General features: G+C 36.7%; 1 protein-coding gene across 2 annotated transcripts; it reads left to right on the top strand.

Annotated features, from left to right (window-relative positions):
* The first annotated feature begins 1,363 nt into the window (after positions 1-1,363).
* Positions 1,364-12,449, top strand: LOC149835611 (peroxidase 16-like). Of its 2 annotated transcripts, XM_090010591.1 has the most exons (5): positions 1,364-1,396; positions 10,337-10,516; positions 10,606-10,806; positions 11,753-11,918; positions 11,986-12,449. In XM_090010591.1, the coding sequence occupies exons 1-5, from the start codon at positions 1,376-1,378 to the stop codon at positions 12,390-12,392; spliced, it is 975 nt and encodes a 324-aa protein (XP_089866717.1). In that variant the 5' UTR covers positions 1,364-1,375; the 3' UTR covers positions 12,393-12,449. The 2 variants fall into 2 exon arrangements, with proteins under 2 accessions (XP_089866717.1, XP_089866716.1); XM_090010590.1 differs by lacking the exon at positions 1,364-1,396 and having other exon boundaries at positions 10,313-10,516.
* Positions 12,450-12,856: the final 407 nt, after the last annotated feature.

Genomic DNA, 12,856 nt, shown 5'->3' with positions numbered 1-12,856 from the left:
ACCTTTGATATATCTCAATCTCAAGATGTGCTTGACCAGCTGAAAATGAAACACTGTAGGTGCATGCATGTACTGACAGGCAAAGTTCACGCTATATGATAAATCTGGTTTGGTGATGGTGAGATGCTGCAGACTACCAATGAGGCTTTGGTAAGAACGAATGCCTTCAAATGAAAGAGAATCAGGAGGCACATGTGGTTGGCCGACCATGGGGGTGGAGATTAGCTTGCAGTCTTTCATTTGAGCTTTGTCGAGAATATCGACCACATAATGGGTTTGATCCAAGAAAATGGCACCCTCGAACCGTTTGACCTGAATACCCAAGAAATGGTGGAGATCACCAAGATCTTTCATGGCAAACTCTTTACTTAATTGTTGAATGATGTCAGCCAAGAAGTGTGGGTTGTTTCCAGCGACGATAATGTCATCAACGTATAATAACAAATATATGCATCCTCAAGAGTGCCGACAAATAAAAAGCGAGGAATCCGCAATGCTACAAAAAAAAACCATGGCTAAGAGGAAGGTGCTGAAATGATCAAACCATCTTAGAGAAGATTGTCGGAGGCCATATAAAGCCTGCTGAACTTTACAAACATGATGAAGTTTAGATGGGTCACGAAAACCAAGTGACTGACCCATGTAGATAGGTTCTTCAAGGAAGCCATGAAGGAAGACATTTTTAATGTCAAGTTGGCGGATCGACCAAGAAGAGGCAAGAGCAATAGATAAGATAATACAAATAGTGGTAGGCTTGATGACAGGAGAAAAAGTTTCAAGAAAATTGATACCCTGTAACTGGGTAAACTCCTTTGCAATAAGACGGGCTTTAAGTCTGTCTAATGTTCCATCGGCATGAAGTGTGGTTTTGAATACCCACTTACAACCAACAATATTCATATGAGGAAGAAGAGGGACAAGGGTCCAAGTTTGTGTTTGGGAAAGAGCTTGCGTGGATTGAAACCGACTTGAATGAGCGACAACGGTTTTGACATTTTTTGGTTCATTTGGAATATCCAACTCGGCAAGGAAGTATTTGGGGTTGGGTTTAACGATGTTGGCCTTAGCACGAGTGACCATGACATGGGTATTGGATGAATTTGGAGTGGAGGAAGGAGGGAGTGGGGATGGCAGGCTGCCGGATTCAAGGGTGTGGTTGACATGGGTTTCTTTCTTTACTTGGCTTGGGGTTGGTTCCACAAGTGTAGGTAGTGGCTCAAGGATGCTTGTGAGATTTCAATTATCATAAAGCCTTGAGATTTTCTCATCATGTCACCATTTAAATGGATCTTCATAATGCAACTGGTGATTTTTGAATGGAAGACAACTTTCATAAAAAAACATGGCGGCTAATATAAACAAGTCCAATTTCAACATGAAGACAATGATAGCCCTTGTAGTTATCACTGTAGCCCAATGCATGGTATAGACCTGGGAGATAGCTTATTTTTGGCATAGTAAAGCAAGTGAGAAAAATACCTTAAGCCAAAGACTCGTAAATAATCATACGATGGTTTCTTATGGAAAAGACTTTCATATGGAAGAATCATATGCAAAACTGAGCTGGGAAGACAATTTAAAAGCCAAATTGTCGTAAGGAATGCCTCACCCCAAAATTTTATAGCTAAGCTGGCATAAAAAAGCATAGCAAGACTGATCTCAATAATACTGTGATATTTCCTCTCAGCACACTCATTTTGCGCGGGTGTGTGTGGGAAAGATATATTGTGATGGATTCCATTGTTTCTCAAATATGTTTGAAAATCATTATTCATAAACTCGCCGCCACCGTTAGAATGGAAAATTCTAATAGAGCCTTTGAATCTATTTGACACCAATTTATGAAATTCACAAAATCGATTAAAGAAATCAGACTTAAGTTTTAATAGGTATATCCAAACGTATCTGAAAAAATCATCAATCGTAATGGTATATTACTTAAATCCTTGATGAGAGGTTTCAGGGGCTGGTCCCCAAATGTCACAATGAACTTTCTCAAATAACTCACTACAAGTTTGTTCAGAACTTTGAAAAGGTAGGCGACAAGATTTTGCCATGAGGCAGCTGTCACAAATGTTTTTATTTTTGCTACCATAAAATGAAATAAAATTTTTATTATGCAAAAAATCAACTATACTCATGCTAGGGTGGCCCAGACGATGATGCCAATCATCGTTGCTCACAATATGCTGCCTATTTGAGAAAAAATGCTACCTTCTATGTAGTCTCCAAGATGTAAAGATCATCGCTCCTATACCCCAAAGCTATTATTCTCCTGGTCATCTTGTCCTTTATAAAAAACTGATCATTATAAAACTCAAAGAATAAATCTTGATTTGATGTCAACTGACTAACTGATAAGAGATTTTTCTTCATATTTGGAACGACCAAAACATTTTTTAAACTAAGCTTTTCTAGGCCGATCTTTAGATTAGTTGTACCAATGTGAGTAATTGGGAGTCTTTCTCCATTACCCACCATGATCCTTTCATCGCCAACATATTGGCAGAGATTACAAAGAATAACTGGATTGCCGTAATACGAGAGCTTGCACCCTTATCGAGAAACCAAGCATGGTCTTGGTTATCTGAAATTATCATGGCTGCTAAGACTTGAGGGATATCTCTGGCTGGGTACATCTAGTTGAACCTGTGATAACACTTGATTGTAGTATGATTTGGTTTCAAACAAATTTGACATACCACATTCTTGTCTTTCTGTTGGTTGCTTTGCTTATTTTGACGATTTTGGTTATTTTGAGATTGTTGGTTTGAATTTTGATACATCTGACGTGATGGTTTCCCATTTATGAGAAACCTCAGCATCGGAATGAGAATCAACCCTGAAACCCCCCTCTTCTATTATTTTGATTTTGGTCCTGGTGTTGGCTCATGAAGGCTACGTTTTGATTAGGTTGATTCTCTTGATGATCAGAAGTATGAAGAAACTTAAAAGTCTCATGAGATTGCAACAAGGAGACAAGTTTCTTGTAAGTGGGGACTGACGGCTTCATCACAGAGATAACAAAAGCTTCATAGCCTTGTTCGAGGCCATTCAAAAGAGAGAATACTTTGGACTTATCATCGACAGGCTTGTCGATGGTTGCAAGCTCATCACAAGTATTCTTGAAAGTGGTGATATATTCTGATAAAGATAAATTACCGCTGTGATAAGTTTGCAACTTTTGAAGACGATAACAATCAGGTTCTTATGAGTCAAGAGCAAACACTTCTTCAAATGTTGACCATACTTGAGCAGCAATATCAAGGCCAACAATGAAACCAAGTACTTCTTTAGAAAGAGTACTAGTTATCCACCCTCTCAACAACCGATATGATTTCCTCCATGCAGTGAAATCTAGATCACACTCCATTAACGTCAACCATGTATTGCTTTGGAACAGTCACGCCACTGGTTATGAACCGTTGAAGGTCTGATCTGTATTGCGAAGAGAACTTTCACATCTCACTGATTCAGAAGTACAGAAAGAATATGAAAATAAGTTTGTGGCATGGTTGAAAGAGTTGGTAAGGACGATGACATACATTCTTTCCATATAAACAACAATAAGTTACTTAATTTGGTCGTGTTCATAGTCATTGTTTATGCTTGTAGGTCCGTCATGGTGATGTTAATGACCAAGGAATATGTGATTTACAAAATGGTCTGACCAAAGTTCTGCAATGTTACAATGGGTACATCGTAAATGGTTATCGATTTCATACAAAAGACTACGTGTGTGTCAAGGCTAGCAGCTACGGTGAAAATGAACATGACTACTACGGTGTTATAGAAGAAATAATAAAGTTGACTTACTTAGGCATAAATAATAGGATAACTTTATTCAAGTGTCATTGGTTTGATCCCACAACAACAAGAGTCGACAAAGCCTCAAGCATTGTGGCGGTGAATCATAAATCAAGGTTTGGAACATATGAACCATTAATATTAGCCTCGCAAACTCAACAAGTTTATCATACTTCATATCCGAATACAAGAAAGTCAGATAGAAATGAACGGTGGGCAATTTGCAAGGTGAAGTATAAACTATACCCCGAATATGATCAGTTACAGGAAGACAAGATTGCTGAAGAGGGTGATTACTATCAATCAGATTTGAATGATTTAAATATATTGAAATGTATTACAATATTTGAATGTATTGCATGAAGTTATTTTCAATTTGATTATGTATCCATGAAGATATAAAGTTGTGTAACTGATCCAATTGTATTGCAAGTTAAGGATAAGTTATTCATGATTAGCAAATGATGTCATATCTTATATTTGAATGTATTGCAATGTTTGATGTGAATGATTTGAATGTATTGCAATATATTGCAATGATTTGAATGTATTGCAATGTTTGAATGTATTGCATGAAGTTATTTTCAATTTGATTATGTATCCATGAAGATATAGAGTTGTGTAACTGATCTAAATAAAATTTTTATTTGTTAGAATATGGTTCATAGAGGTCATAGTGGTCGAGCACTAAGTGTTTGCCAGTCTCAGCCTTCATCTTCACGGACTGCTTCGATAAGTATATCATTTAACTAATTGTATACTTGATTAGTTTAAATGTGCATTGTGTGAATTTCTAACTCATTTTTTTATAGATGATATTTTGCCTGTACATGACCCACCTACACCAGCTATTCATACACGTCACACGATAATGCTGGATGCAAGATCTTCTCACTCTGACATACGATGACTCATTTAAATAGTGTATATCGATAATCGACCATAATTATTTCATTTTCACTTATCTAATACTTATCTTATAAATAATGTATATCAATAGTTAATGTGTACCAATTCATGTGCAGTGCGAGGTTCGAGCCACAAGAAGTAATATGAGAAATTAGGCAGTCACTAGTTCAGCTTATTCCAGGATCGATCGTTCAATGAAAAGAGTATCTGAAGGAGGTGTTGGACAGATTATGGTCATCATTCATAGTATACAATCATTTATTATAGGTAATGTGTTTCATATTTAATTTTTTGTTATAGTCATGTGTACTAACTTTCTGAAATTATTTGTAGGCTTCAAATCACTTTGCGACTGCGAAGGTGGAGCAGAACACGAGGCAGGTATGGCAGAAGGTGGCTGCCAGTCAATTTGTAGACATGCTGCACAATATGAAGACTGCAACAATAAAAACATCTATTGGGATAGATGCTCCACTGCAGTGGAAGGGCCATGGCCCTTCTACTATCAGGTCAAATTATTGAGATGCAATGTGCGACAAGTGGGCGGGCTATGAATTTTGAAACTGCTCAGCAAAGGCTGCACAAAACCGAGTAAAGATGCCCAATGTCCATCTACACACAGGTGGATCTAGGACTTTTAAGAGCCACCTGAAGAAAATGGTAACTCATCAATATATATTGTCAAATTTATAAGTATTGTTACATACTTTTTAATTAATTTTTTTATTATTTAACATCGCAGGAAGTAGAAAAAGGAAGTGTTGTGCCTTACAAGGATATATTTGTTAAAACACATAAACGTAAGAGCACAGAAGAGTTCGCATTAGAGAAGGCGAGAGTAACAATGGTATGTATTTATTGTATTAATAAATATTATAATAAATAAGTTATCATGAATATTGTAATTCTTAATTATTAATCCATACTGTAATCATTACTTTGTAGAAGTCATCGAGCAACAGATGGTAGAGGGATATAGCGATGACTCCACTCAACATCCGCCTTTTGATCCTACAACATGAGTGACTGCAAGCGGTGAACCAAAAAAGAGTTGTGTGTTCGAGTTTAAGAGTAATATGAACACCACACCAATCGTGGCCTCCTCTAGCCAGGGCTCTCTAAGTTCTTCCGCCAGCATCAACTCCCAACGTCCGATTGACCCTACTAATTCTTGGGATGGTGTCCGCCAGCTTGTTAATGACACAATGCATGACTATTTATATGAAGTCATTTCTGACGTTGTTGGTAATGAGTTGTGCAACTTTTTTTTGTTGATGAGAACTTCGTCTGCAGGTGTCTGTCAGATATGAAAGTTTCATGTCATTTGTTTTATGTCGTTAGATTTCAAGCTAGTATATGCATGATTTCATCACATATGAGCATGATTTCATCATTATGAAAGTTTTTTGACTGCTTTATAACACATATATGCATGATTGAATCACTATGAAAGTTTTTTGACAACCTTAGAACGCATATTAACGTGATTTCATCATTATAAAAGTTTTTTTACTACCTTAGAATACATATATTTGCATGCTTGAATAACTATGAAAGTTTTTTGACAACCTTAGAACACATATATGCATGATTGAATCACTATGAGAGTTTTTTGACAACATTAGAACACATATAAGCATGATTTCATCACTATGAAAGTTTTTTGAATGCCTTATAACACATATATGCATGATTGAATCACTTTGAAAGTTTTTTGACAACATTAGATCACATATGAGCATGATTTCATCATTATGAAAGTTTTTTTATTGTCTTATCACATATATATGCATGATTGAATCACTATGAAAGTTTTTTGACAACCTTAGAACACATCTTAGCATGATTTCATCATTATAAAAGTTTTTTGACTGCCTTAGAACACATATATGCATGCTTGAATAACTATGAAAGTTTTTTGACAATCTTAGAACATATATATGCATGATTGAATCACTATGAGAGTTTTTTGACAACATTAGAACACATATAAGCATGATTTCATCACTATGAAAGTTTTTTGGCTGCCTTATAACACATATATGCATGATTGAATCACTTTGAAAGTTTTTTTATTGCGTTATCACATATATATATATATATATATATATATATATATATATATATATATGCATGATTGAATCACTATGAAAGCTTTTTGACAACCTTAGAACATATATATGCATGATTGAATCACTATGAGAGTTTTTTGACATTAGAATACATATAAGAAGTTTTTTGACTGCCTTATAACACATATATGCATGCATGATTGAGTCACTATGAAAGTTTTTTTACAATATTAGAACACATATATGCATGATTTTATCACATATGAGCATGATTACATCATTATGAAAGTTTTTTAACTACCTTATAACACATATATGCATGATTGAATCACTATGAAAGTTTTTTGACAACCTTAGAATATATATTAGCATGATTTCATCATTATGAAAGTTTTTTGACTGCCTTAGAACTTAACACATAAATGCATGCTTGAATACCTATAAAAGTTTTTTAACAACCTTAGAACACTTATATGCATGATTGAATCACTGTGACAGTTTTTTGACAACATTAGAACACATATAAGCATGATTTCATCACTATGAAAGTTTTTTACTGCCTTATAACACATATATGCATGATTGAATCACTATGAAAGTTTTTTTACAACATTAGAACACATATATGCATGATTTCATCACATATGAGCATGATTACATCATTATGAAAGTTTTTTGACTGCCGTATAACACATATCTGAATTCTGTTAATGTCCTTCACTTTATTGCTAGCTAGTCTATGTGTAATTCATTCATGTTACTTTGATTGCCTTAGATTAGGTACATTGCATATAATTTATTTTATTATATTTTGTTTATCAATACTAATCTTTCAGTTCTCTTGTAGGATGCTGTAGATAATCAACGTAGAGGAGCTGATGGAGGCATGGATGAAGGGGTAGATCGAGACAATGAAGAGGATGATGCTCAGAATTTTGGCAATGATTAGATTCATGTGTTGAATTTGTTGCACCTTCTTGTTGTTTTAAAAGAAACTCTTTGTATATGTTCACTTGTAAATAATTAGAATTTGACGAGGATTATAGTGGATCGATAAATTTTTTTACCTTATATCTTGTGTTAAATTTGTTTCAGCTGCTTTGTATATATATTTTGTATGTGTACTTTGTTTTTTATACATAGAATATATAAATTATATAACAAGAAAATTTTTCTCGATATTTATATTTCAAACAAATTTTTATTTTTATTTTTATTTTTTGCGATAGATTAGCGATGGATAATATCCGTCGCTAATTAGTATCAACCTTCAATTTAGCGACAGATTAGGGACAGATATTTATCCATCACAAAACTAAATCGACTGATGTTTTGCAATGGATTAAAATTCATCGCAATTTCATCACTAAAATACTGACGGAATTAGCGACAGATGTGTATTTGTCGCAAAACCAAATCTTTGCGGATTAACGACGACCTTGTGACAAATCATGGCATTCGCTAATTCATCGTAAATTAGCAACGAAAGTAGCGACAAATATGTGATGTCGCTAATTAGCGACTAATAAAAAATTACAATAAAAGTTATCAGTCGTTAAACTGTTCAACGACGGATTTGTGGTGGATTAGCGATGGATTATGACCGTTGCTAATCCACAAATTTCTTGTAGTGCATGGCTTCATTTAGGTTGGGTGTTTGCTAGGTTGGTGCGTTCGGGTTCCCCGTTGTTCTTTTTCTCAACGTGTCTTCATTACATTTTTCTCGAGCTCGCCCAAATGCGTTGTATCAGTTCTTCCCGAGATCAAAAGGCTTCATCATCTGAGCTTGCATCTTGCTAGGTGAATTACCATAGTACCTGCTAAAATATTCATAATAAAGATTTTAGATTTAACTAATTTTATAAATTTAAAGAAAACAAAATAATAAGAATGTTATAATATATCCTTAGATGAAAAAATGAATTTTTCATGTTTGATAGTTACCTGACCCCCTTTTCTCAAATTTCACAAAAATATGAGGTTTGCAATAGGTTTTTTTTTTATGCAGTATTTTATCCAAAAAAAAATTAACAATTTGACCTTGTGCTAATGCGATCAAATCTTTATAGGTAAAAGGTCATTTAAAAAAAAAATGAATCATTAGCAGTATTTCATGCACATAAACGACCTTTAGAGGCGATCGAGAACCACCACTAAGGGTCATTGTTTTTAAATCAGTGCCGGTGATTAGTGGCTGGCACACGTCCAATGGGGAAGCAGATCAGGTCATGCTGAACATGAGCATTTTTTCTCGTGGCCGTCTGTTTGCATTTTGGATGAATGCCACGTGGTTTTGTTGACTTTTGAGCTTTTTAAAATGCAAATCCGATGGCCACGATGTCGGCATGAGCAAAAACGCTCATGTTCAGCATGACCTGATCTGCTTCCGTCTGATAGGGTTTGAACCAAAAACGTCCCACAACAAGGAGACGTACACAGAATTACTCCGAGCTCTGGTTGGTAATCCTCTCAGTTGGAGTTGTATCAATCCTCTTCACTTTTCAGTCCTATAAGGCATTGGGATGATGGACTACCCAGGATTTACTTTAGGGAGAAGCAAGACCGTATCTAGTTACCAGGAATAGAAATGTTACGAAAAGCCATGTGCAAAGTGGAAGCGGAGAATCAAGTATTAAAATGTAGTAGGAAGCGGTGAAGCCAGATACAGTTATGAAACGATTATGCAAGTGCATAAAAAATGAAAACAAAACACCTAGAAAACAATATGAAGCATGGTAGAAGCAAATAAGAAATGACCCAATCACAAATATAGAACCATATGAAACTAAGATGTAAGCTTGTTACTAAACAATTTAATTTTTTAATATGAAAAATGTAAGAAGTGAGTGAAAAGTGACAGTGAGAAAAAAACATTAAGTGGAAGGAAAAATCTTCATCTTGATGGAGATGATGATGTTTTTTTTTTAAAGAAAAAAACGATGATGATGGTGGTGATCTCATAGTCTGGAATGGTGGTTATTCTAAATAGTTGAATTAAGGAAAAATTCAATCTAGGGGCCAATCTTTAAGGTGGACCACACTTATATAAGCCATGTGATAAACCACCTACCCTTACTTTATACGCACGCAAGTGTATGCTGTCTGCTAGAGCAATAGAATGTCAAATAAAACACAGCAGCCTACACAAAACTTAGAACATGCACTTGACAGATAGGAAAGGGGAGAAGGTAGGGTATTATTCCCTTTGGCATTATAATGATATTCAACAATACGTTTATAAACTCATGAAAGCTATTATTTTAAGTGTACACTGTATAGATGGAATAATTATGAACACAACCCATATTTGACATTTTCTTTTCTTTCTAAAAAAAATTCTATAACGACGTTATGTTAATTCGCAACTGGTGCAAACTATCAAGGACTTGTTTTTTGTATTTTAATGCACTCCTAACCCTTCAAGATTCTTGACAGATAAGAACAACCTGTAATTCATTTCCTCCATTCCTATATAGGCCGTCATTAAGCCTCCCCCATCATCAACGAAACAAGAAGCCTAGACAATGGCTAACCTTCTCCTCTTCAAGCTACTAATTGCTTTCTCCATCCTATCCTTCACCAGTGCTCAACTAAGGGAGAATTACTACAGCAAAATATGTCCCAATGTCGAATCGATCGTCACTGATGCTGTGACCAAGAAGTTCAAGCAGACATTCGTCACTGCACCGGGAACTCTAAGGCTTTTCTTCCATGATTGCTTTGTTAATGTACGCATATCCCCCTTGGCTTAAGTTGAAGTTCTTGTTGTGAATTATTGCTCAATATGGTGAATTGAATAACATGTTTTTTCTTATAGGGATGTGATGCTTCCGTTATGCTTGCATCAACACGAGGGAACGTCGCCGAGAAAGACAGCCCGGATGACATTTCGCTTGCGGGCGATGGATTTGATACCGTGATCAAGGCCAAGGCAGCAGTTGATGCAGTTCCAGGGTGTAAAAACAAAGTTTCCTGTGCAGACATATTGGCTATGGCAACTAGAGATGTCATTGCCTTGGTAAGATTCTTTTTTTTTTGGATAATCCAAGTGAACTCCCTTCCCCACCCTTTCTCCCCTAAAATCACTGACCCCACATTGGTTGGTCTCCGGTTGGTAAAACTCTTGAGGTCCTCCCTGCCCACCACCAAGGAGTACACCCACCTTTGACCTTGTGGCAAGAGACACCACTCTGGGTCTTCAACCTGTGACATCTGATGAACTTGGTGACACTCACAAGTCGCCCCTACCAGATGAGGGCCGCGTTTTGGGCTAGCCTTGCGTTGGTAAAGATATATAAAGCGCTTTTCATCGTTAAGCAAAAGTGATTAAAGACTTGGTGCGCTGACTTATGGATCACTTACCCACTCTAGTTAACTAGGTTCACATCTCTGTGAGCCTTGATCTCATATGAAACCAGTCACCAGTCGCTGAACAAACTCAGTGCTCACGAGGGCATGCCGAGGTCAAGCTAAAACAGCAATTTTGTGAATATTTATAGTTAAGTTCATTATATCCCATAAACATAGTCACTGATTTCATAAATCATATTGGACCTACCCTTGAAGCTTTTTTTTTTTTGGATAATCCAAGGGAACCCAACCCTCCCCCACCCCAAATCACCAACCAAACATTAGCTGGCCTCTGATTTGTAAAACCCTTGAGGTAATACACCCAGCTTCTACATGCTATCCCTGGGTTTCCAACTTGTGATGTCCTGTCAACTTGGTGACATTCAGCTCCTGCCGAGGAGCCCTTGTGGGCATCTATGCCTAAAGCTGAAATAACTGATTGAATGAACTTTTTTTTCAATCACCCAGCTTTTTATATCTCTATATTCATCATTGTGATGATATGAGTGATATGAGAGAGAGAGATGATGATGATATGAGTTATGTGTGGGTGTGGGTGTATGAGAGAGAGAGAGAGAGATGATGATGATGATTGTTGAGAAGCTTGTTTTCAGACGGGTGGGCCAAGTTACAAGGTTGAACTAGGGAGGCGTGATGGAAGGGTATCCACAGCAAGCAGTGTCACTGGACATCTTCCACCACCAACCTTCAACATCAAGCAGCTCACCTCCATGTTTGCTTCTCACAACCTCGGTCTAACAGACCTGGTTGCCTTGTCAGGTATATATTCAAAACCTCTCTCTCTCTCTCTCTCTCTCTCTCATGTTTTCCTTTTTGTTTTTTACAGGTGCACACACGATAGGTTTCTCTCATTGCAACCGTTTCTCTGATCGTATATACAACTTTAGTCCGCGTAATCCCATTGACCCAGCCTTGAATCCTCAATTTGCTCAGCAATTGCGAGCTCAATGCCCCAGAAATGTGGACCCACAAATTGCCATCTTCATGGACCCAGTCACCCCATTCAAGTTTGACAACCAGTACTACAAGAATATTGAGCAGGGGATGGGCTTGTTCACATCTGACCAGACCCTCTTCACAGACCCAAAGGCCAGGACAATCGTCAAGGACTTTGCAAGGTACAATAGGCTTTTTAGATCAGCCTTTGTTGAGGCCATTACTAAGCTGGGAAGAGTCGATGTCAAGACAGGCAATCAAGGTGAGATCAGGGTTGACTGCAGCCGGGTCAACTAGTGATGATGATGGTATTGATGATGATGCTTGTGATGTTTTTCACAAGGCATTTAGATTTATTTGTTTCATTTTATTTTGATTGAATAAAAATTATGGGGCTTATTTTTGTGTAAAAAGGCACACATACTTCTGCATTTTTTTCAAGGTTCTCCCAACTTAAAACACATATATGCTTTCACTAGCCATAATTTGGGTTTAACTCCAATACCCTAAATGAGGTTAATCATGTAATTGGATGGTCACAAGTAAGGTCTTCTTGAAAATATGATCAACTTGGATTGAGATAAGGTGCAATGTGATTGCATACTTTTCAGTGCGCGGCTGTACCTGATCACCCACCATCTCACCATCTGATGTTGAGCCCCACAGTTGATTGGCTGTATCCCAAAGATGGTGGGTGATTAGGTGCAGCAGCATACAAAAAGTGTGCAATCACATTGCACCTGATCCTCCCTCGATTGACT

The sequence above is a fragment of the Nuphar pumila genome, chromosome 6 (assembly GCF_984573655.1).
Source record: "Nuphar pumila chromosome 6, dmNupPumi1.hap1.1, whole genome shotgun sequence".
Lineage (NCBI taxonomy): Eukaryota > Viridiplantae > Streptophyta > Magnoliopsida > Nymphaeales > Nymphaeaceae > Nuphar > Nuphar pumila.
Note: the sequence above shows the minus strand (reverse complement) of the source record. Positions and strands in the feature narration are given on the sequence as shown.

Excerpts from the sequence above, each read along its gene's own strand:
- LOC149835611 (XM_090010590.1), top strand. The coding sequence starts at position 10,313 with ATGGCTAACCTTCTCCTCTTCAAGCTACTAATTGCTTTCTCCATCCTA. Across the intron at positions 10,517-10,605 it reads TCCATGATTGCTTTGTTAAT|GGATGTGATGCTTCCGTTAT; the intron begins GTACGCATATCC and ends TTTTTCTTATAG. Across the intron at positions 10,807-11,752 it reads CTAGAGATGTCATTGCCTTG|ACGGGTGGGCCAAGTTACAA; the intron begins GTAAGATTCTTT and ends GCTTGTTTTCAG.